General features: G+C 35.6%; 1 protein-coding gene across 3 annotated transcripts in view; it reads left to right on the forward strand.

The window, feature by feature from the left end:
* Nucleotides 1-22,931, forward strand: part of COG5 (component of oligomeric golgi complex 5) — a 378,471-nt gene that overhangs the window by 197,694 nt on the left and 157,846 nt on the right. For all 3 annotated transcript variants that reach the window (XM_033195062.1, XM_033195061.1, XM_033195063.1), the window contains 3 exons: nucleotides 6,437-6,602; nucleotides 16,603-16,715; nucleotides 16,914-16,991. In XM_033195062.1, the coding sequence (XP_033050953.1) occupies nucleotides 6,437-6,602; nucleotides 16,603-16,715; nucleotides 16,914-16,991 (357 nt within the window). The remainder of the gene's footprint in view (nucleotides 1-6,436; nucleotides 6,603-16,602; nucleotides 16,716-16,913; nucleotides 16,992-22,931) is intronic.

Below are 22,931 nucleotides of genomic sequence, written 5' to 3' on the forward strand. Positions count from 1 at the left end.
TGCAGAGGACATGAACTCATCCTTTTTGTGGCTGCATAGCATTCCATGTGTATATGTGCCCCATTTTCTTTATCCAGTCTATCATTAATGGGCATTTGAGTTGGTTCCAAGTCTTTGCTATTGTGAACAGTGCTACAGTAAACATGTGTATGCATGTGCCTTTGTAGTACAGTGATGCATAATCCTTTGGGTATATACCCAGTAATGGGATTGCTGGGTCAAATGGTGTTTCTGGTTCTAGATCCTTGAGGAATCATCACATTGTCTTCCACAATGGTTGAACTGATTTACACTCCCACCAACAGTGTAAAAGTGTTCCTATTTCTCCACATCTTCTCCAGCATCTGTTGTTTCCTGACTTTTTAATGATCGCTGTCCTAACAGGCATGAGATGGTATGTCACTGTGGTTTTGATTTGCATTTCTCTAATGATCAGTGATGATGAGCTTTTTCTCATATGTTTATTGGCCACATAAATGTCTTTTGAGAAGTATCTATTCATATCCTTTGCCCACTTTTTGATGGGGTTATTCGTTTTTTTCTTGTAAATTTGTTTAAGTTCTTTGTAGATTCTGAATATAGCCCTTTGTCAGCCCTGGATAGATGGCAAAAATGTTCTCCCATTCTGTTGGTTGCCTCTTCACTCCGATGATAGTTTCTTTTGCTGTGCAGAAGCTCCATAGTTTAATTAGATCCCATTTGTCAATTTTGGCTTTTGTGGCCATTGTTTTTGGTGTTTGAGTTGTGAAGTCTTTGTCCATGCCTAGGTCCTGAATGGTATTGCGTACGTTTTCTTCTAGGGTTTTTATAGTGTTAGGTCTTATGTTTAAATCTTTAATCCATCTTGAGTTAACTTTTGTATAAGGTGTAATTAAGGGGTCCAGTTTCAGTTTTCTGCATATGGGTAACCAGTTTTCCCAGCACCTTTTATTAAATAGGGAATCCTTTCCCCGTTGCTTTTTTTTGTCAGGTTTGTCAAAGATCAGATGGCTGTAGATGTGTGGCATTATTTCTGAGGCCTCTGTTCTGTTCCATTAGTCTATATATCTGTTTTGGTACCAATACCATGCTGTTTTGTTTACTGTAGCCTTGTAGTATAGTTTGAAGTCAGGTAGCATGATGCCTCCAGCTTTATTCTTTTTGCTTAAGATTATCTTGGCTATATGGGCTCTGTTTTGGTTGCATATGAAATTTAAAGTAGTTTTTTTCTAATTCTGTGAAGAAAGTCAATGGTAGCTTAATGGGGATAGCATTGAATATATAAATTACTTTGGGCAGTATGGCTATTTTCATGATATTGATTCTTCCTATCCATGAGCATGAAATGTTCTTCCATTTGTTTATGTCCTCTTTTATTTCGTTGAGCATTGGTTTGTAGTTCCCCTTGAAGAAGTCCTTCACCTCCCTTGTAAGTTGGATTCCTAGGTATTTCTTTGTAGCGATTGTGAATGGGAGTTCATTCATGATTTGGCTCTTTATTATTGGTGTATAGGAATGCTTGTGATTTTTGCACGTAGATTTTGTATCCTGAGACTTTGCTGAAGTTGCTTATCAGCTTAAGGAGATTTTGGGCTGAGACGATGGGGTTTTCTAAATATATAATCATGTCATCTACAAACAGAGACAATTTGACTTCCTCTCTTCCTATTTGAATACCCATTATTTCTTTCTCTTGCCTGATTGCCCTGGCCAGAACTTCCAATACTATGTTGAATAGGAGTGATGAGAGAGGGCATCCTTGTCTTGTGCTGATTTTCAAGGGGAATGTTTTCAGCTTTTGCCATGATAATTGGCTGTCTGTGGGTTTGTCATAAATAGCTGTTATTATTTTGAGATGTTTCGTAAATACCTAATTTATTGAGTATTTTTAGCATGAAGGGGTATTGGATTTTGTTGAAGGCCTTTTCTACATCTGTTGAGATAAGGTGGTTTTTGTCATTGGTTCTATTTATGGGATGGATTACGTTTATTGATTCATGTGTGTGGAACCAGCCTTGTATCCCAGGGATGAAGCCAACTTGATCATGGTGGATAAGCTTTTTCATGTGCTGCTGAATTCGGTTTGCCAGTATTTTATTGAGGATTTTCACATCGATGTTCATCAGGGATATTGGCCTGAAATTTTCTTTTTTTGTTGTGTTTGACTGCTAAGTGGTAGAGTTTGGATCCTGATTTAGGTCTGGCTCCAAAGTCTGTGAAATAAGAATAACAAAAAGCTGGTAATGCAATACAAAATCCAATAGAAGCCAAAATCTAGTTACTTAACAAGATTAACAAATTAAATTGATAAGTACCAAGAAGACTGATGAGGAGACGGGAAAAAAGAGGTACAAATTACCACTGTCAAGAATGAAAAAGGTGATCTAATAACAGACCCAACAAAAACTAAAAAGATGTTAAGACAAAAGTATGAGTTTATACCAATTGATTTGAAAATTTAGATGAAATTGACAAATTTCTGGAAAACAACTTATCAAAAATAACACTAGGAAATTTATAAAATCTATCTAGTTCTATGTCTATTAACAAAATTGAATTTATTATTTAAAAAAACCTTTCCTTGGAGAAAACTCCAAGGCCAGACAGCTTCACTGGGGCGATTCTTCCAAACGTTTAAGGAATAAATAGACCGGTGTTACATCAACTGTATCCAAGAATTAAGAAAGAGGGACCAAATGTATTTACTTGCTCATTTTATGAGGCCAGGATAACGTTAATATCAAAACGAGAATATTGCAAGGAAGTAAAATTACTAGCTGTATTCTTTTAAAATCTCTACAAAAATACTAAGCAAAGAGTTACTAAATGTAAGCCACAGAGATCTAAAACTGATAGTGTGTTATGACCAAGATGGCTTTATTCCAGAAATATAATTTCTCCAGTAAAGGAGGAAAATTATTATCTCAATACATAGTTAATAACATTCAAAATCAATTCATGAATAAAAATACTCTTAGCAAGCCAGTATCTTTAATCTGATAAAGGGCATTTCTAAAAATCTTGATGGTGAAATATTCAAGGCTTTCCATTTGATATTAGGGATAACGCAAAAATACCAGTCTTACTACTTCTACTCAGTGCAATACTACAGATCCTAGCCAAAGTAATAAGAAAAGCAATGAGATAGAGGAGAATGGGAAGGGAGAAATAAAAATTATTCAGAAATACCATGGTTATATAGACAGAAAAATCAAAACAATTTACAAATTGTTTACAAAAAATTTAACAACATACCAATTATATCAAAAATAATATAAATAATTTAAGCTAAAGATATATAAGATGTTTTCACGGAAAACTATCTATAAAACATTAAGAGAAGTTAAAGACCTAAGTAAATGAGAAGAGATACCATATTCATGGTATTGAGAGCAGCTCAATGTTACAAAGATATCCGTTATTTCTATCTATAGAGTTAATGCAATGTAAGACAATACCTGCAAACTTTTTTTAAGAAAGGACATTTGTCAAGCCAATTTTGAAATTTATATAGAAGTGTCATATATCAAGAAGAGCCTATATCAAACTGAAGAACAGAGGCAGAGGATTGCCAAATCTGATATTTAAAGCTACAGTAATTTAGATAGGTGAATTGTAAGGATAGAGAAATGGTAGAGATTTGTAAGTCCAGAAACTCACACACATATTTAGAAACTTGATTTATTGCAAAGGTGGCTTTTGGGGAGTACAGGTGATTTTTATTTGCTCTCTTTTTGATCAATTGGGTATTCATGTAGAAAAACACTAATCTTGACTCCTATTTCACATTATATAGAAATTAATTCCAGGCGGATTGTATTTCTGAGCATGAAAGATAAACCAATAGAGTTTCAGGAGGATAACTTTATGAATGAAAGATATCTTTATGAATGTGGGGTGGGGAACACTTTTCAAACAATACCAAAAGTGCCAAACCATAGAGATCAAGATTGATAAAACGGGCTATATTCAAATTAGGAATTTCTCTTCCTTAAAATACTTCATTAAGAATGGGAGAACATATTTGCAGTACATATAATTATCAAAGTGGTTGTATCCAAAATATATCAACAACTTTATATGTAAATGACAAAAAACAACTAGTTAAAAAAATGGGCAAAAGATATGAATAAGCTCTTCACAAAAGAAGATATCCAAATGGATAATTACCATGTAAGAAGTATTAAGTTTTTTAGTCATCATAGAAATACAAATTAAAATCATAGTACTCACTCCAAATAATAGCCAAAATTAAAGGAATGACCATTTGAATTTTTGGCAAATTTGTGGGGCATCCACAATTTTCATATATCGCTGGTGGGAGTGTAAATTGCTGCAATGGCTTTGTAAAATTGGCAGTATCTACAAACTCTAAGTATACTAATATGATTTAGCAATTCTACTCTTGCCTGCAAAAATGCATATGTATGTATGTTCACTAATAGAGGTGTACAGAATGTTCATGGCAGCATACATTAAAATACCTAAAAGTAGAAGTAAGCCAATTATTTATCAACAGTAGGATGGATAAACTAAAGCAAATTACTACAGTGGAATATACTGCACAGTAGTAAGAAATGAATCAACTACTGCTGCATACAACAACATGGACGAATTTCACAAAAAATGTGTTGAGTAAAAGGGACAAGCCACAAGATAGGGATGAGCCACAAGATAATACATAGTGTATAATTCCATTTATTTGAAATTCAAAAACAAAATAAATTTTTGGTGTTAGAAGTAATGATAGGAATAATACTTGGATCGGTGCAGTTTGGGGAGCTACACAAGATCCAAAGGTGCTGATAATACTTAGCCTCATGATCTAGGTGATAATGTGTTCACTTTGTGATAATAAAGTTGCGCTTACATAATTAGCATACTCCTCTGTATGTATGTTACTTAAAGAATTTTAGTTCAGATAATTGCAGTTTTGTAACTAGCATAATCTATGTATTAAGCTATAATATGAATGCCATTAATTGAAAAAGTGATCATGTTAATTGACAACTTTAAAATTACTTCTAGAATTATTATAAATATTATAAATTGTAAGTATTATAAATAGTGCTGTAATACACACTTCTTTAATGATGAGCTATATATGTAATATAATACACTATTACATTAAAATAACACCAATAGTTTTTAGAAGTAACCTTTTCACACATACTTTCAGAAGTTGGAAGTTAGTAATTTTTGGAGTGGAGAATTTTGAAGAGTAGTTTATTTTAACTGGGTGTTTTAAGTGAAAATTGTAAGTGTTTTTTAGTTGTTTGCATCTTACAATGTACATTCAGCTGATAACACTGAAACTGTACTGTGTGTGGAGAAGCTATGCTTTTCAGATCCTCTGATAATAGTAAAGGCAATAAATATAGTTTTAAAGTATATCTGTATTCTAGTTTTATGAGGTGAAAGTATTCTTTGATATTGCTCCAGCAGTGCTTTCTTGGATATACATACACTTAAATAATGACATGGGAAATTTCTTTACAGCTGCCTCATTTTGATTTTTGGTCTCTACTAAAAAGTTTAAAGATAAAACAGTCTTAGGAGAAAGGGAAAAAAATGGAAATAACAGTAAAAGCAAATGCTATGCCCCTTGTTTTCAGTTAATACTTTTTTATGAAATAGCTTGTTTTTTTTGTTGGCATACATTAATAGAGAATTTATACCATAGAATTAAGTTCTATTATGACCGTATTAAATTAAGCTTTTTTATTAGAACATTTTAATTTGAAATAATATCCAGTTGGTTCTTTTTCTTGTTTAATTAAAAAAAAAACTCAAATGAGTATTGTTATTCGCCAGCCATATTTCCTGTTATTTTCTTTAAGCTGAATCTACCTGTTATTCTGTTTTATTTATGTTTTGTACATTTTTCAATAAATATAAGTTCCATGAAGACAGGAACTTAATTGGTTTTGTTTCACTACTGTTTTTCCAGCACTCAGAGCTATTTCAGATACACAATAGGCACTGTATAAATATTTGTAGTTAGAATGAATGAATGGATCAATGAAATATAATGAATAAGTCTGCATGGTTCAGCTCTCAATCAACTCCACAGAATTCATTTACTGTTTAAACAAATGTAGAAATAACAAATGTTATTTCTAGTATGGTTTTTATAGGGATTGGTGGTAGATTTTAAATAAACTTGAATATTATACAACAGACTTTCAAACTTCTTGTTATTTTTTAAAGGAGGACAAAAATGGTAAGGGGGAAAATAATATGCATAGTATTTAACTTTGTTTTTTATGAAATAAATAATGATTAAAAATAATCTTCAATTCAAATTGTGTTTTTTTCTTGTCTTTGATAATTTTAAAATATGGTAGTATTTAAATATGATAGGACTGCTCAAGTACCACTTAAAATTGTATGTATGTATTGGTTTTGTTTGTTTTCCTATTTATATCTGTTTCCACCCCACCCCACCTTTTTTAAGAATCCAACTCAAGTCGGAACAGCTCTTCAGGTTTTCTATAATCTTGGAACTTTGAAGGATACTATTACCAGTGTTGTGGATGGATATTGTGCTACTTTAGAAGAAAATATCAACAGTGCATTAGACATAAAAGTTTTGACTCAGCCTTCCCAGTCAGCCGTGAGAGGTATGGATGTGGTTTATATTTAGCTTCTTTATTTATTTATAACGGAGAAGTCCTTTGAAAAGTATGTGAAACACTCATGTTTCAAAGCAATCTAATGACTCATTTTTTAGTAGACAGAAAATGAGAGAAGAAATTATGTTTCAGAATTTATTTATATCGTTTTTGTCTAATCAGTGAGTTGAACTGGCCAATTGGTATATTCAGAACTTCTAGATAAAGATCTATAAACTGTACCATCATTTAGTTGAGAGGAAACAGATGCAAAAAAAGAAAAAAAGTCAAGGAACACATTTTTCTTCTAAAATCCTTGTCCTTCCATGTACTTCTTATTGAGACAGAAAATATTTTTTAAAGAATGCCATCTCTACTTTAGATTTCTGGACTTTTCTTTATGATAATTCTGGTACCCAGGAAAAATAATGACTAACTGTGGAGATAGAAACTGATAAAATCCTTGGGAACATTGCAACTATATTAAAGTCTAAAGAAAACTATTAAAGGACGGTAAATTCACAGTAGAGAGGAGTAGCGCTTCATTAGGAGTCTGTAAACCTTTTCCTACCAAGACATAGCTGACATAGCTGGTGATACTTACATATGCATACACTTCTCCATAAAAGAAGACAGAAAAGACCACAGATTATATCCACCCTCTCTTACTTGCTGCTACTCCATGTCTCCGTTTCTCCCCTTATATTCATTCTTCCTTCCTGTTGGTAGGGATGAACTATGCTTTCTCTCAGCAAAGACCAAGCACTTGCAGTTGTGTTAGATCTCATCACTACAAGGTATTGCTTTAGCAGATGCCTTCTTTCCACCAGATTGACAATATTTCTTTCTTTGCATCTCTTTCCCTTCACATACAGTTGTGTTATTGTATCTCCTTTTGCTTAAAACCAATTAAATAAATATATCTTAATGTATTTCTTCAGCTCACTACCTGCATTTTATTTCTTCAGTCTTCAGGAAAATTCCCTGAAATGTTATCTGTAGTTAATGTTTCTGGTTTTTCTCCTTCCATTTTTCTGTTGAAGGCACTCTGATCTATCACAGGGTTGATGGAATAACTCATATTGAATTAATAAGAGTTCCAGATCCATAGTTAATAGTAAAAAAAAGTGGCTATTTATTAATTTTTTTTTTTAGATTTTTAATTTTTTATTAAAAAAATATAGATGGAGTTTTGCTATGTTGCCCCAGTTGATCTTGAACTCCTGGCCTCAAACAGTCCTCCTTCCTTGGCCTCCCAAAGTGTTGGGATTACAGGTGTGAGCCACCATGCCTGGCCTATTATTATTTTCATGTTTGCTATATATATGTGACCTTAATACTGAATATATATAACTTTTAAGTTATACTAAATAAAAAGAGATAAAAGAATCTTAGGTCTTAAAGAGATTTTTAAATGTTAGCCCTAGCCTCTGAATCGGTTTGTATTGAAACTATTCTGGAAGGAGATCTTTGAAAAGAACTTGCCAAAGGATATTTTACTCTTAGCTTTTCCCAGCAGTTATTCTCAGAAAGTTTGATATAATGTTGAGATTTCCAGGAGCAGTTTAATCTCATTCCCCCTTGTGTTGTCAAGAATGGGGAAAAAAATGAAAGCACTTATTCACATGCTGTCAATCCTAATGTATGCCTCTTTTGTTGAGAGAATAGAGTTTTAAAGCTGCCTTATTACTATGTGTTGACAAGTGGATACCATGATTTAACACAGAAACCTTAAGCATCAGTTCTTATTTTCTTTAAAAGAGTAATCACAATTATTTTATATTTTAAAATGTTTTATAGACAGTATTAATGTTCGTTTCCTGATCTTGTTTATATTGAAGTTATGTAGAAGAATGTCCTTGTTTGTTGGAAATACACATTAAAATATTCAAGAATGATGGGCATCATGTCAGTAACTTACAAGTTGTTCAGGGAAAAATTTTTTTTACAATACTTACAAATTTTTTATAAATGTAAGATTATTTCAAAATTTTAAAAATACATAATAGGATTCTGTCAGTGTGTGTTTCTGAGAGTGAATGGCTCATAGCTGATGAGTATCTAACAGAACCACTACACAGGAGATTGACAGTGGCATTCATGAGTGTGATGGTGCATGATCTCATTTTCAATCTGAGATTTCCTAAGAAGAGAAAAAAATACACACACACACACACACACACACACACGTGAATATAAATAATACAATTTTAAGGATAAAAAATAAAAAGCCTGTAACTCAATAAGAAAAAGGTAAACAACCCAAGAGAAAAAAAATGGATCAAGAATATGAATAGGCAGGTCACAGAAGAACACATTCAATAAACATGTGAGAAGATGCTCAGCCTCTTTTTGGAGGATGAAATAGTTATTAAGGAAATTCAAATTAATCATCAGCTTGGCAAAATCTAAGAACTAAGTTCTGGACAAGAGCAGAAACTCTTGTAAACTATGCAAGGAGAATAAAATCCACTTTATTCAATTTTATCTCTAAGGTGGAAAATGTGTTCACCTTATATTATACTTTCTAAGAATATACTGCAGGAAACTCTGGCACGTATATATAAGAATTTTTGTTACCTGGCTGGCATGGTGGCTCATGCCTGTAATCCCAGCACTTTGGGAGACCAAAGTGGGTGGATCAACTTGAGGTCAAGAGTTTGAGACCAGCCTGGCCAACATGGTAAAACCCCCTCTCTACTAAAAATACAGAAAAATTAGCTGGGCGTGGTGGCACATGCCTGTAATCCCAGCTACTCAGGAGGCTGAAGCAGGAGAATCGCTTGAACCCGGGAGGCAGAGGTTGCAGTGAGCCGAGATAGTGCCACTGCACTCAAGCCTGGGCAACAGAGCAAGACTCCGTCTCAAAAAAAAAAAAAAAAAGAATTTTAGTTACCTCATTGTTTACAAATAGTGAAAAAGTACAAGCAATGGATAAACTAGTTTATTAAGGGGATTAATACACAGCGTTTAAATTAACAAATTTCCCTATATAGATAATGGTCAAAAACAGTACATGAAAAAGTTACAGAAACATATATACAGCATGATACCGATTTAAAGCCTAAGAACATGACAGACTATAGTAAATTGTTTTTGCATGTGCACATATGTACTAACAGTGTAAATACGTGCATTGGAACAATTATCAACAATTTTAAGATACCAGTGCTGGGCATGGTGGCATATGCCTGTAATCCCAGCTACTTGGAATGCTGAGGCAGAAGGATCACTTGAGCCCAGGAGTTCGAATCCAGCCTGAGCAACATAGCAAGACTCTCTCTCTTAAAAACAAACTACAAAACCCAATACCATTACATCTGATGAGAGAGCAAGGGAAATGAGACTAGCAAAGGAGAGGACAAGGAAACTTCACTTTATTTAATGTTGTATTTCTTAAAGTTTGGTGGTTAGTGTTCATAACATTATTCTATATGCTTTTTTGTATGCCTGAAATATTTAACAATAAAACATAAATGTTAAGAAAGTCAAACAATGAAGAAAGATGATGATGAAGCAAAGTAGACAACACAGTATATTCAAATTTCATCACCCAGATAGATACTGTGGTTGTTACTACACAGTGAACAGTAGTCCATACATTTATCTGTGCATTTTATATTATAGAAGGATAAATGGAGAGGTATAAATGGAATTTTAAGATACATGCTTTTTAAAAATATCTTTTTATTATAAAGTAAAACTTAACACAAAGAAAACCATAAATGAAACATGTAGCTTAATGAATTATTATAAGGTGAACACTTCCTAGGCTAAACCAGCCATCCAGAAACCTCTTTACCAATCACAACCAACCCCTCTCTCTCCCGTATGTAACCATTATCCTCACTTTTGTATTGATAACTTCCTGTGTTTTTCTCTTTATAGTTTTATCATTCATATGTGTGAACTTAAGCACCATAGTTTAGCCTTACCAGTTTTAGAAGTATACTTTTTAAAATAAAAAGTATTTTGTTTTCATTCAACAAAATAATTAGAAATTTATGTGGCATCACGGACTTAGTGAATTTCCAATTAATGCTTCTTCATAGGAAATACTAGATCCTAATTAATACCTCTAAATTTAAAAGTAATGAATGAAATATTACAAAAAAAAATTAAGAAATTGAAGTCATTTGTTACTAAGTCTGTTGAGTCTTTACTACTAAATGTGGGAAATAGGCATGCTTAAACTTTTCCCTACCCCCCCATCCTCATTTGCCTGTTGTTAGTTATGTTATTTTTGAATGATTAATGTTTTTTACATTTTCTTCTATTTTTAAATGATTTTAATCTCTGGTTCTTTTAATATGACCTCTGCATTTCTTTTCTCTTTTTTCAATAGCTTTAGGAGTACAAGTGGGTTTTGGTTACATGGATGAATTGTATAGTGGTGAAGTCTAAGATTTTAGTGCATGGTCACCCAAGTCATGTACATTGTACCAATATGTTGTTTTTTAGCCCTCACATCCCTCCCACTCTCCCATTCTGAGTCTCCAATGTCCATTATAGCACTCTTTTTGTACCCATAGCTCAGCTCCCACTTGTAAGTGAGAACATATGGTATTCAGTTTTCCACTCCTGAGTTACTTCACTTAGAATAATGGCCACTTGTTCCATCCAAGTTGCTGCAGAATACATTATTTCATTCTTTTTTATGCCTGAGTAGTATTCCATGGTGTGTGTGTGTGTATGTGTGTGTATGTGTGTGTGTGTGTGTATGTGTGTGCGAGTGTGTGTGTGTGTGTGTATATATATATGACAGTTTCTTTACCCACTCATTTTTTTATGAACACTTGGTGGATTAGTTCCCTGCCTTTGCAATTGTGAGTTACGTTGTGATAAACATACACATGTAGGTGTCTTTTTGATATATGACTTATTTTCCCTTGGGTAGATACCCAGTAGTGGGACTACTGGATCGAATAGTAGATGTACTTTAGGTCTTTGAGAAATCTCCATACTGTTTTCCATAGAGGTTGTACTAGACCTCTCCATTTCTATACTTATCTCTCCCTTGGCTGGATATCGTAATCTAGTTGATTTTTCAAAAATGTTTCACGGGTACTGTGCTCTCTTGAGTCCTTACATAGTTGGTGGTGTGTTTTGCTTTTATGCTTAAATGATTTGGCCAGGTATAAATTTTTATTTGCACTTTCTCTTGGAATTTTGTAGCTGTTTGTGTCCCAATAAATAACGTTTTTCTTCCCCCACTGAATTGGAAAATGAGACACAAATGTAGGAGACAAAAAGATGACAATCGTAATGTTAGTTTTATTACTGTTGAAAAAAATGCACCAAAAAGCGTAGCTTAGATTTATAACCAAATGGATTTTTTAATATATCACCTCAAAATTAAACTTATTTCTCAATTTAGCCTTTCCCACTATATTTACCACTGGTAGAATGTTGGTCAGAATGCACCTTTTATATATACAAAGCTTCAATAATAGAGGAAGGAAGGGACTGAGCCAATGATGCTCAGTTTCTTATTCAGATTCACTCTTCACTCGCTCCTCTTCACATGGAGAGAGTTGGATAAGAGGTAGGGAAAGAAGGTAAGAAAGTTACTTTAGCTGAAGTCCCTTCATATGAAAGGAAAATGGAGGGTTCCATCTACCTTCAGACATTGCTTTACCAGCTGCTGGGTTTTAGTGTTATATTAGATAATTATGAGACTAATCAGATTTTTATCCCCCACTAGTTGACTTGCTTTTTCTTGACTGTCCATATGGTTTTTCCCTTATCTTTGAAGTTGAGTGACTTCTTTAGCATGTGTCTCAGAATTGAATGCTCTGTGTCAGTTTTTCTGTGTGTGTGTATGTGTGTGTGTGAGTTAAAGTATGTTCTCTTTTATAGAAAAGTTTTCTTCCACTGTATATTGAATGTTTTTCTGTTCCATTTGTTCTTTTCACGAACTTTATGCATATATCAGATATTCTTTGTTTTCCATGTCTAGTATCTTCTTGCACTTGGTGCTGGGCATAATGTGGGAGAGAGAGTGTCATGGATGTGGAATTCTGATTCTCTTAATATTTTCTTGGAGTTTTTTCACTTGCTTCCAGTATCTTTGCATTTTACTTCATTTTATATTATTTCCTCTTGCCTATTTCACATGTGTTACTGTGTTTTCACTCTCATTTATTATAATGTTGTTTTTTCTAATATGGTCCTAATTTCTATAATATTTTTCCAGTGAGTATTCCAGTAATTACTTTGAGACAGTGGAAAACTGAGTACCCCTTTCTGTTGTTTCTTTGGTGATCTATGTTTATCGTTGCTTTTAGCTTATATTCCTTTCTTCCTCCTTCCTGCCACCCTCCCCAGTGTCTATGTTAAGTCCATTCTTGCTTTGTTTCTGGTGATTATTCATCATTGAAAACTGCTAGCTATTCATTGAAGAATGGTATAGGCATGGCTGAAGAGAGATACCTGAAGCACTCTGCAATTTAATTTAGATTTGTTGTCTACAATAACCATTGACCAGTTTGTTACTTCTTTTTACCTTGGGAGCACATCTGTTCTCAAAATTTGTATCATTCAGAAGAAGCTTAGTATGGCTCCCAGTAAAGCTGTTTAAGCCATTTATGTGTTGAATCCTAGCATTCTCAGTATTTTTTTTCTTCATCTCACTTTACCTCCAGTAGTCTCCCCATACTCAGGGGCTAATTCTTAAACAACATAAATATCAATTCCTTGTGATTTTCCTTCAGCTTTTTTTTTTTTTTTTCATTTTGCAATGTTGAACATTCCCTGGCCTGTCCATATCTGTAGATCTCAGCTGTAATCAAAGAATCCTTAGAGCACTTGTGCAAATTCTTACAATTGTTTTGAAGAGCAATTTACTTCTTCCTAATGATCTATGGTGTCATCTTTCTGGTTCCTTCTTCATTTTGACTTATCTACAACAACTGGCATGCATGCTTCATAATCTCCAGTTTGAAGTTTTGTTTGATTCTTTGTTTCTTTGAAGTTGACATTTTCAATCTTTTGTTTGATTTTCTTTCATTGGCATTCAAGGGAAGAGAATAAGAAAATGATTTTATTCCACCATCACTAACTAGAAATCATTTTTCAAGTATTATATCTATGAGGATCTCTTAGTTTCTTTTATCATTTAAATAAAACTTAAGGTACTATTTTGTTTCTTGAGTCTATTAAAGCTAACTGGTAATGGCAATATCTTGTATTTCTGCTTGTATTTAAAAGAATAATAGGTTGAAGGATTTCATAATTATAATAAAACCAAGTCATATATATTCCAGGAATTTGACCTGTATTTTTTAGTATTCATAAAGACACTACATATCCTTTTCTGACTGTTATGAGTTCATTCTTTATATAACATGTGAGAACAGCTGCAGATTGTTACAGTATTATCCATTTCCTGTATACCTTCCCTTAATAGTCTTTGCATAGCACTGCAGATATTCTAAAGATTCATTAGATGCAGATTTCAAACAGGTATTATCTATATTTTTAAGCCAACATCTTTCTCATAGATTATTTTATTGCTTGCTACTATTATCAGACTAAAGAAATAACTGCGTCTGTTTGCTAAAGGTATGTGTAATTCTTTTCTGAATTGTTGAAAAACTAGAGTGAGGTAGTTTATACACACAGTGCCTCTGATTTTCTTGATCTTGTCCTCCATAAAAGCAGGGATATAGACTGACTAACCAATGATGAGCTCTTCTACTGCCTGGTATTTAAAGTTAGTTTGGAGTGAAATGTATGCCTTTCAATTTGGGATTAAAATTTCTATTTTTTTGTTGAAACATTTCAAACCTTTACATATAGATTCCTGTATGTGTTATGTACAAGAACATTCTTAGTCTCACTCTCTAAAAAGTTAGTATTAATACATTAATATTATTTAAGGTGCAGTTCATACTCAAAATTTTATTGTTCCCCAAAGTGTTGTTTATGTAAGTTGGTTTCACCTGACTGAAATCAGTGAAACCAGTCAGGGGTCATGCTTTTCTGTTGGCTGTCTTGTCTCTTTAATAAAAAGCAGCACCACTGCCTTTTTTTTTTGTTTTTTTTTAATGGTATTAACTTTTCTTGGAGAGCCTCATAATCTGAATTTGTCTGGATTCATGTGGTATTTTCTTCATGATTAGCTTCAGGGTAAACATACTATTGGTAAGATGATGTTGTGTACTTCCTATTACATCATATCAGGAAACAACAAAATTATTTCTGTTTGTTTCATTGTTGCTGATGCTGAATTACATCACTTCATTAAATTGGCATATGCCAGATTGGTCTTTGTAATACTATGCTCTTTTCTTTGTAATTAGTAATTTATAGGTGCATACTTTGAGACTATGTGATGAATATCTTGTTCTCGATAACATTTTTTTTGAGATGGGGTTTTGCTCTTGTTGCCCAGGCTGGAGTGCAATGATATGATCTCGGCTCACTGCAACCTCCGCCTCCTGCGTTCAAGCACTTCCCTGCCTCAGCCTCCCGAGAAGCTAGAATTACAGGCATGTGATACCATGCCCAGCTAATTCTGTATTTTTAGTAGAGATGGGTTTCTCCATGTTGGTCAGGCTGGTTTCGAATCCTGACTTCAAGTGATCTGCCCACCTCAGCCTCCCAAAGTGCTGGGATTACAGGCATGAGTCACCGTGCCTGGCCAATAACATTTCACTTAGTGTTTTGGTATCCACTGATGCTCTTTCTCTTAATTAATTTTGCAACTAGTAGTTGCAAAATGGTGATTTTTTTTTCTAATTCTGTCATTCTTTCTGCATTTATTAGCTGATATTCTTTTATAAAGAGCATTTCCATCCTTTATGAACATTTGAGTTTCACTATACATGAATTATTTTTTAATCGTTGTTTTATAATTTATTACCATCAGTATTATTTTGGATGGCCACATTATCTGAAATTTGTGTTGTGGAAGCCCCTTCCAGTCAACTTGATGTATCCTTTTGAAAAATTTCATTTGTCTTCAAACACTTTATTGCTCACTGGCACAATATCTGTCACATTCACCTTGTTTTTTCACTGCTCCAAATATGAAATCACTCCTTTTTCCTCTGAATCCTGCTTTGTTTTTATTGGAGAATGGTCTTAGAAATCAAAATTTGGATACTAAGTATACTTATTACTATTGAGGAACCATCGTCTCTCTGACTTTCCAGTGGATAGAGTTGGGAAATACGTCTAATCCCCATTGCATATTTGTGTCTTTATTCTGTTTACACTGAGAACCTTATTTTGCTCTGTTCCAAAATATACCTAAACTAGTTTTCAGGATTACTACTTCAATACCACATCCAGCAAAAATCTATTTAATAAAGTTCAATATTTCTTTGTAATTTTTTGTGCATAAATGTATCTTACTAAAGTCAGTATTCTATAAGTAAAAATTCTATGAATTAAAATTGTTTTCCTCCTGTGTGGTTATGTTGTCAATTTGATATATAGTTAGTTTTATTTGTTTTGGTATTTGTTTATATTCAGTTTTTTTTTTTTTTCTTGAAAGAGGGGGCACAACACACACATACTTTATTTGTTTCTGTATTTGTTTATATTGTTTTAGGGTTTTTTATTTTTAAGAAAGGGGACACAACACACACATACACACACATGTGCATACACAGGATAAATGGGAAATTAGTGAAGATGGCTTTCTGCAAGGGGCATGAGAGCGGTAGGAAACAGAGGAAGACTCACCTCCATCCGTGTACCTTTCACCTGTTTGATTTCCCACCATTCTCACACCTCTTGTAGGAAACCATTTTCATCAATTTCCATTTTATCCTTCCTGGGTATGTGTCACTTCCATTTCTTAAGCATAAAAGGTTAAGATTCTTACTCATAAGAAATTATTTCCTAAAGAAGGAACTTCTCATTTTTTAGCTTGTGTATGGTTTTCATAATAACATGTGTGTGTATATATATGTGTGTGTGTGTGTGTGTGTGTGTGTGTGTGTGTATATTTGCCTTTGGAAAACTTTATTTTTCATAGTTCTTTCTCACTTGTAATCAGGGGGACCTGGACGATCTACCATGCCAACCCCAGGAAATACTGCAGCTTTGCGTGCTTCACTCTGGACCAATATGGAGAAACTTATGGATCATATTTATGCTGTTTGTGGACAGGTAAATATTTGAAGGAGTGGAAAGAACATTAATATGGATTAACTCCTGGTTATTCCAAGTTCTGTGACCTTGGGCAGGTTTTTTAAATTGATGAGCATTCAAAATACCTCCACTAGCTGATTATAATATACCTAAAGGTTGCCATTTCCCTTTTCTTGCTTTTTCTATTGCCTAAGCTTTACATTTGTTTCATTTAAGGTACAACATCTACAAAAAGTATTGGCCAAGAAGAGAGATCCTGTTTCTCATATTTGTTTCATTGAAGAAATAGTTAAGGTATGTTTAAATGAACATATTTCTATATCTTTCTTGTACAAAACAGGAATATATGAGTCAGCATCGTTTGTGTTACTATCTTACAGAGTGGCTACATATGAAATGACAATAGATAAGTGTATTTCTTGACAACTGTAAATGTTCCTTGCAATATAAATGTGATCGTGGGGCTGGGCGTGGTGGCTCACACCTGTAATCCCAGCACTTTGGGAGGCCAAGGTGGGTGGAACACGAGGTGAGGAGTTCAAGACCAGCCTGGCCAATACGGTGAAATTCTGTCTCTAATAAAAATACAAAAATTAGCCAGGCGTGGTAGCATACACCTGTAGTCCCAGCTACTCGGGAGGCTAAGGCAGGAGAATTGCTTCAACCCAGGAGGCAGAGGTTGCAGTAAGCTGAGATCGCACCCCTGCACTCCAGCCTGGGTGACAGAGTGAAACTTCATCTCAAAAATAAATAAATAAATGAAAATAAATGTAATTGTGTTTGTTTATGGAGTAGCTGCTATCTTTAGTATTATTTATAGATTAATTTCTGTAATGTATATACTGATTTATCATTTTCTGTTATATAAATAACAGCTTATAAGTGCTTTAAAACTTCCACTGGAGAATAAGTTGAAAACTTTTGGTAAATAAGACATTTAAATAGAAGTCATTATATTGTGTTTACTGAAGGTTGTTGATTTTTCCCATAAAGTACTTTGCTGTATTCATTTTCCATATTCTGAGATCTTTCTGTCATCCACCAATCAGCTAGCCTCATGGGCCATAAGAATTCTTTCCATGCATAGGAATGCCTGATTCTACATTTTTTATTCATTATATTGATGTGTTTTTGGTAATGATTAATAGGATAATGATTCTACCGATCATTAAATCCTAACCTCCAGTAGCCCAAAGAAAAAAGTTCCCTGAGTTTCCAATGTTATAGTATAGGCAATTTCCTTTATAAGTCCACAATATTAAATATTTTGTATACTGTGTGGAGAGCCTCCAGGACTATCCCTCAAGTTTGATGATTTATTAGGAGGATCGATAGAACCCAGTGTCACAGGATCCTTAGGGTATCACTTCGCCAGCCAGAAACTCCTGTGACCAATGGTGCCTTCTGCCTGAGTATTGCTCGTGCCCGCTGGGCTCATTCCACCCACTTTGCCTAGCAGACTGCACTTGGCTCGCACTACCCGTCCAGACCCCACAACTGACAAACACGAGCCAGGCACAGAGCGGCGAGTGGTATGTGAGTGACAAGCTTGGGGTCTGGCCACTGCACAGCCAGGCACACTGGCCGCTGTGGCAGGGCAGGCAGCTCTGGGTGTCAGCACAGGTGCTAGCTCCATGTGAGGCTGCAGCTGGATCAGATGTACTGCACATGGCTTATGCTGCAGGCACCCGCATCTAGATGAAGGGCATGTCGTGACACCTGGAAGCTCAAGAGATGCCAGGAACTGCAGAATCCCAAAGAAAGTGTCACAACCCTGGCTCGGAGAGCTCCTAGGTGTGGGCTCCTCAAAGGGCCACAGCTTTTCTCTCCTTCTTGTTGCCCAGAACAACAAGATTCTGGCAGTGGTGGGGACGTGTTTCAGCCCTGTTTGTGTTACAACTTTTTTAGTCCAGCCATTTGGCAGGTCCTGAGTTCTTGTCCCACATCCAAGAAGAATGAGGTATGTGGACAACTGGAAGGTGAGCAAGGCAGAGAGGAACTTCACTGAGTAGCAGAACAGTTGTCAGGAGACCCAAAGTGGGTAGCTCCTTTCTGCAAGCAGGTCGTCCCCACAAGTGCCCAGCTCTTAGTGGAGAGGAGACCTACAGTGTGTAGCTCCCTTCCACATGCAGACCATCCTGATGTCTGTGCAGCCCTCAGTGTAGAGGAGACCTGAAGTGGGTAGGTCCCATCCACAGGCTGGTCATCCCAACATCTGTACAGCCCTAAGCATAGAGGAGAACCAGAGTGGTTAGTTTGTATCTTTGTATCTGTGGGCAGGTTATCCTGTCATCTGTGCAGCCCTCAGCACAGAGGAGACCTAGAGTGGTTAGCTTGTATCTTCTGGTAGGTCATCTTGTCATCTGTGCAGCCCTCAGTGGAGGGGAGACCCAGAATGGGTAGGTCCTTTCTGCAGGCAGGTCGTCTTGATGTATGTACAGTCCTCAGTAGAGAGGAGACCTGGAGTGGGTAGGACCCATCTACAAGCTGGTCATCCTGAAATCTGTGTAGCCCTCAGCAGAGAGGAGACCCAGAGTGGTTAGCTTGTATCTGCTGGCAGGTCATCCCGTCATTTGTGCAGCCCTCAGTAGAGAGGAAACCCAGAGTGGGTAGCTCCTATCCACAGGCAGATAGTCCTATTATCTGCCCGAGTCTGGCTGAGTCAGAGGTTTTTATGGGCTTCAAAAGGGAGGAAGTGTGGGCTGATTGGTCCATGGTTGGCCATGGGCAGGCCTGGAAAAAGCACCATAAGTTCTCACTCCAGTCCGCAGAACTGGCAGTCCAGCCCCTGGGCTTCAGGTTGCTGGCTTAAATGTAGGTCGTCACCATGGACTCCCCCATTTCTGCCCAGGAGCCTTTCTGCCTCCTGCCACCAACAACCCATTGTCCACAGCACTCAGGCTCTTCATGTCAAGGGACACCTGCAGGCCCTCACTGAGCTGCTGTCAACACTCCCTCTGCCTTCCTGCCATGCTCGTTGGTGTCCAAAGTCTGGAGGGGGCCAAGGTGGCAGAGGGCTGGCGTGCTGCCCCAAGCGTGCACACACCCAGGTGAGATGTGACTGCACCTGGGCTTGGCCTCAATTGTGCTGTGAAATCAAAGTAGGTGCTGGGAGCAGGGAGAGGCCAGGCAATGGGAGCAGGCACTTTCAAGCCTGTGGAGGCAGGGAGCTTCCCAGGTCCCCGAGAACACAGGGATGCCTGGGTCCACAGCTGTGGCTGGGCAGCTGCAGCTACAGCCAGGAGAGCAGGGCTCCCACCCCTCCAACTCAGAAGTGAGTGGGGCTCTTGCTGGCTCTCCACTGCAGCCAGCCTCATGGCAGTGGCTGCTCCAGGCAGGTCACCCCTGCCTTCGCCAGCATATAGTTGTACTCATGGCTATGATTTGTGGCAGCTAAAGGATGTGAAGCAAAATCAGCAAAGGGAAAAAGATGCATGGGGCAAGGTCTAGAAGAGACCAGATACAAGCTTCCAAAGAATCCTCTGCCACTGGAGTTAGACATGAGCCCCTTGATTTTTCCAGCGGCAAGTTATGACATCATGCAAAAAGTGCTGTCTACCGGGAAAACTCAACTTGAGCTTGTGAGTCCAGAGTTTTATCAGGGGTTAGTTAATGCCTAAAGACATACCAAAATTCTAGACTCCCAGTAGAAAAGCAAGTGTTCAGTATAAACCATATTGTTTGTCACAAACAGTTTAGGTACAGTGAACAACTCTTAACAGAGAATCATGGGGTCCTTCTCAAAATCTAAGTTCCTACATGCTAGCCAGATACCAACCTTGCAATCAGGATATTCTGACAATAGCTACTCAGACCTGTTATGTTAACTCTTTTGTGCACATATACGTATATCAGTACATACCTGCTTACTTTACCCTGCTTTCTACTTGGCTTTCAATTGTGTGAAAGAAACAATGAGATGCTTTTGTCAAGGCGTATAGTCACTCATGTTTTGCATTTATTACTAGATGGAATAATCAATATTGGGCCTTCATATTTACAGACAAACACCTATACTTGTGGTGTTTTCATTCGTTTGTTCTGATTTTGGCTGTCTTTCTACAAAAATGAATCTATTTAGTGTTTATGTACAGTGGCCTCATTTCGAGCATTTATTATCGAATACTTTGCATATTTTTATTGCTTTTGAACAATTTAATATTCTACCAACAACATAAGCACAGTTATAACGAACCAACCGTACTCAGGAGAATCTAATGAAAATATCAAAAATAAATAGTACTGCTATTTAGGAGGCTTAGGTTTGGATTATTATTACATTGGGTAGAGTTTCTACATAAAAACACATAAATTCTTGATAACAATAAATGATTAAGGTGAATGAACACTGGTGACTTGTGCAGGCCAGATTTCAAATGCATATGAGTCCAGGCACAGTGGCTCATGCCTGTAATCCCAACAATTTGGGAGGCTGAGGCGAGAGAATCTTTTGAAACCATGAGTTCAACACCAGCGTGGGCAGCATAGGGAGACAGCATCTCCATGAAAACTAAAACAATTCACTAGGCATGGTAGTGTACACCTGTAGTTCCAGATATTCAGGAGACTGAAGCAGGAGGATTGCTTGAGCCCGGGAGTTCAAGGTTATAGTCAGTTAAGATTGCACCACTGTACTCTAGCCTGAGTAACAAAGCAAGACCCTTTCTGAAAGAGAGAGAGAGAGAGAAGGAGAGAAAGAGAGAAAGAAAATGCATATGAATCATTACTGATTAAAAGGGATTGTTAGGAATAGGGATATATGCTTTTTATTCACCTATTTCATGTACTTAAAAAACTTCTTATTAAAATAAAACCATTAAAGATTGCTCTTTCAGTGATTATTCTCATGCTATTTAAGAATATATTCATATGCCACACACACACAACTATTTATATATAAATTTTAATGGAAATTACCAGTTTAGTTGAAATTTTTTTGAGGGCAATATTTATGAAAAAAATTTAGTCTCTCTTGGAATTCAGTGTACCTATCTATAGAAAAGATCAGTCTTTTGTGAAAAGTCCGAAATGATGTTTCCACCTCTGTACTTGGGAATTCCAGAGCAAGAAAAAAGTAAACTCAAAAGAAAATATTTGTCATATGTTGCAAAGATAGCACATAAGGTTCTCAATATTTAGTACAATTTCTTTGAATAGTCTTTTTCTTCAAATATATCTTTATTATAAAGCTGTAAACAAATACAAATATTTTTGCTAAGGATGTAACTACCAAGTAAGAACATTATTTTTCTAGTTAAGATAATTATCATTGGCAATAGAACCTTTATAATAAGTTCAAGATTTTTAGAATGATTTGGGAACCTTAAATAACAACCCTTATATTCTTCAGGAAATGTCAAACTTGAGTAGATAATGATATATCTCTTGAGTCACTGAAGAGTGATTTATGGACCAAGATCTCTTTTTGTAACCTCTTTTCAAGGAAAAGGTTATGAATAGAATGTTCTTACTCTACAAGTTTTTGCAGTTTTAAGATATTTAAGAAGGATATATCCTGATATTGAAAATTCTTTCTAAATTAGTGGCTTAGCATTTTATACCTGTGAATAAAATTTTATTTATTTTAAAAATGAAGTAAAACAGTGTAAATAGTTCAGGATGAAACAATATCAGAATTACATCATATGCTTTTTATAATATTTGTTCAGAAATTAATACTTTTTCTCCCTAGGGCAAAAGTATTACTAGCAAGTATCTTTTCTACATTGGAATCTGTCTGTAACAGATTAAAAAAAAAAAAAAGTACTGAATTTTTTTTCTTTTTTTATTCAAAAGCTGCCTTTGAAAAAGTAAAATTTTTAATTACTTGTTTTATTATTTTGTTTTATTTATGATGAGTCAGGGTCTCACTGTATTGCCCAGGCTGGTTTCAGACTCCTGGGCTGAAGTGATCCTCCTGCCTCAGCCTCCCAAATAGCTGTCACTACAGGTTTGCACCACCACACTTGGCTAAAATTTGTACAAGCAGTAGTCTGTATTTGAAATTCACTGAAAGCTAAATTAATAGATATTTTTTCTTTGGTTTAGAAAATGGATTATAAACAGGTACATTATTAATTTCATATCAAGTAGGAAAATTAAGAATTTATTTCCAGATTTCTTTGTTTTCAAACTATTTGGTTTCAATGCTTCTGTAAATCACTGTAAGCTATGATGAAATTTCTGTATTTCTTCTTACCAGCTTATTTCTACCCCCAAAAACCTTTATTTTAC

This window comes from Trachypithecus francoisi, unplaced genomic scaffold, assembly GCF_009764315.1.
Source record: "Trachypithecus francoisi isolate TF-2019V2 unplaced genomic scaffold, Tfra_2.0 Lachesis_group4, whole genome shotgun sequence".
NCBI lineage: Eukaryota > Metazoa > Chordata > Mammalia > Primates > Cercopithecidae > Trachypithecus > Trachypithecus francoisi.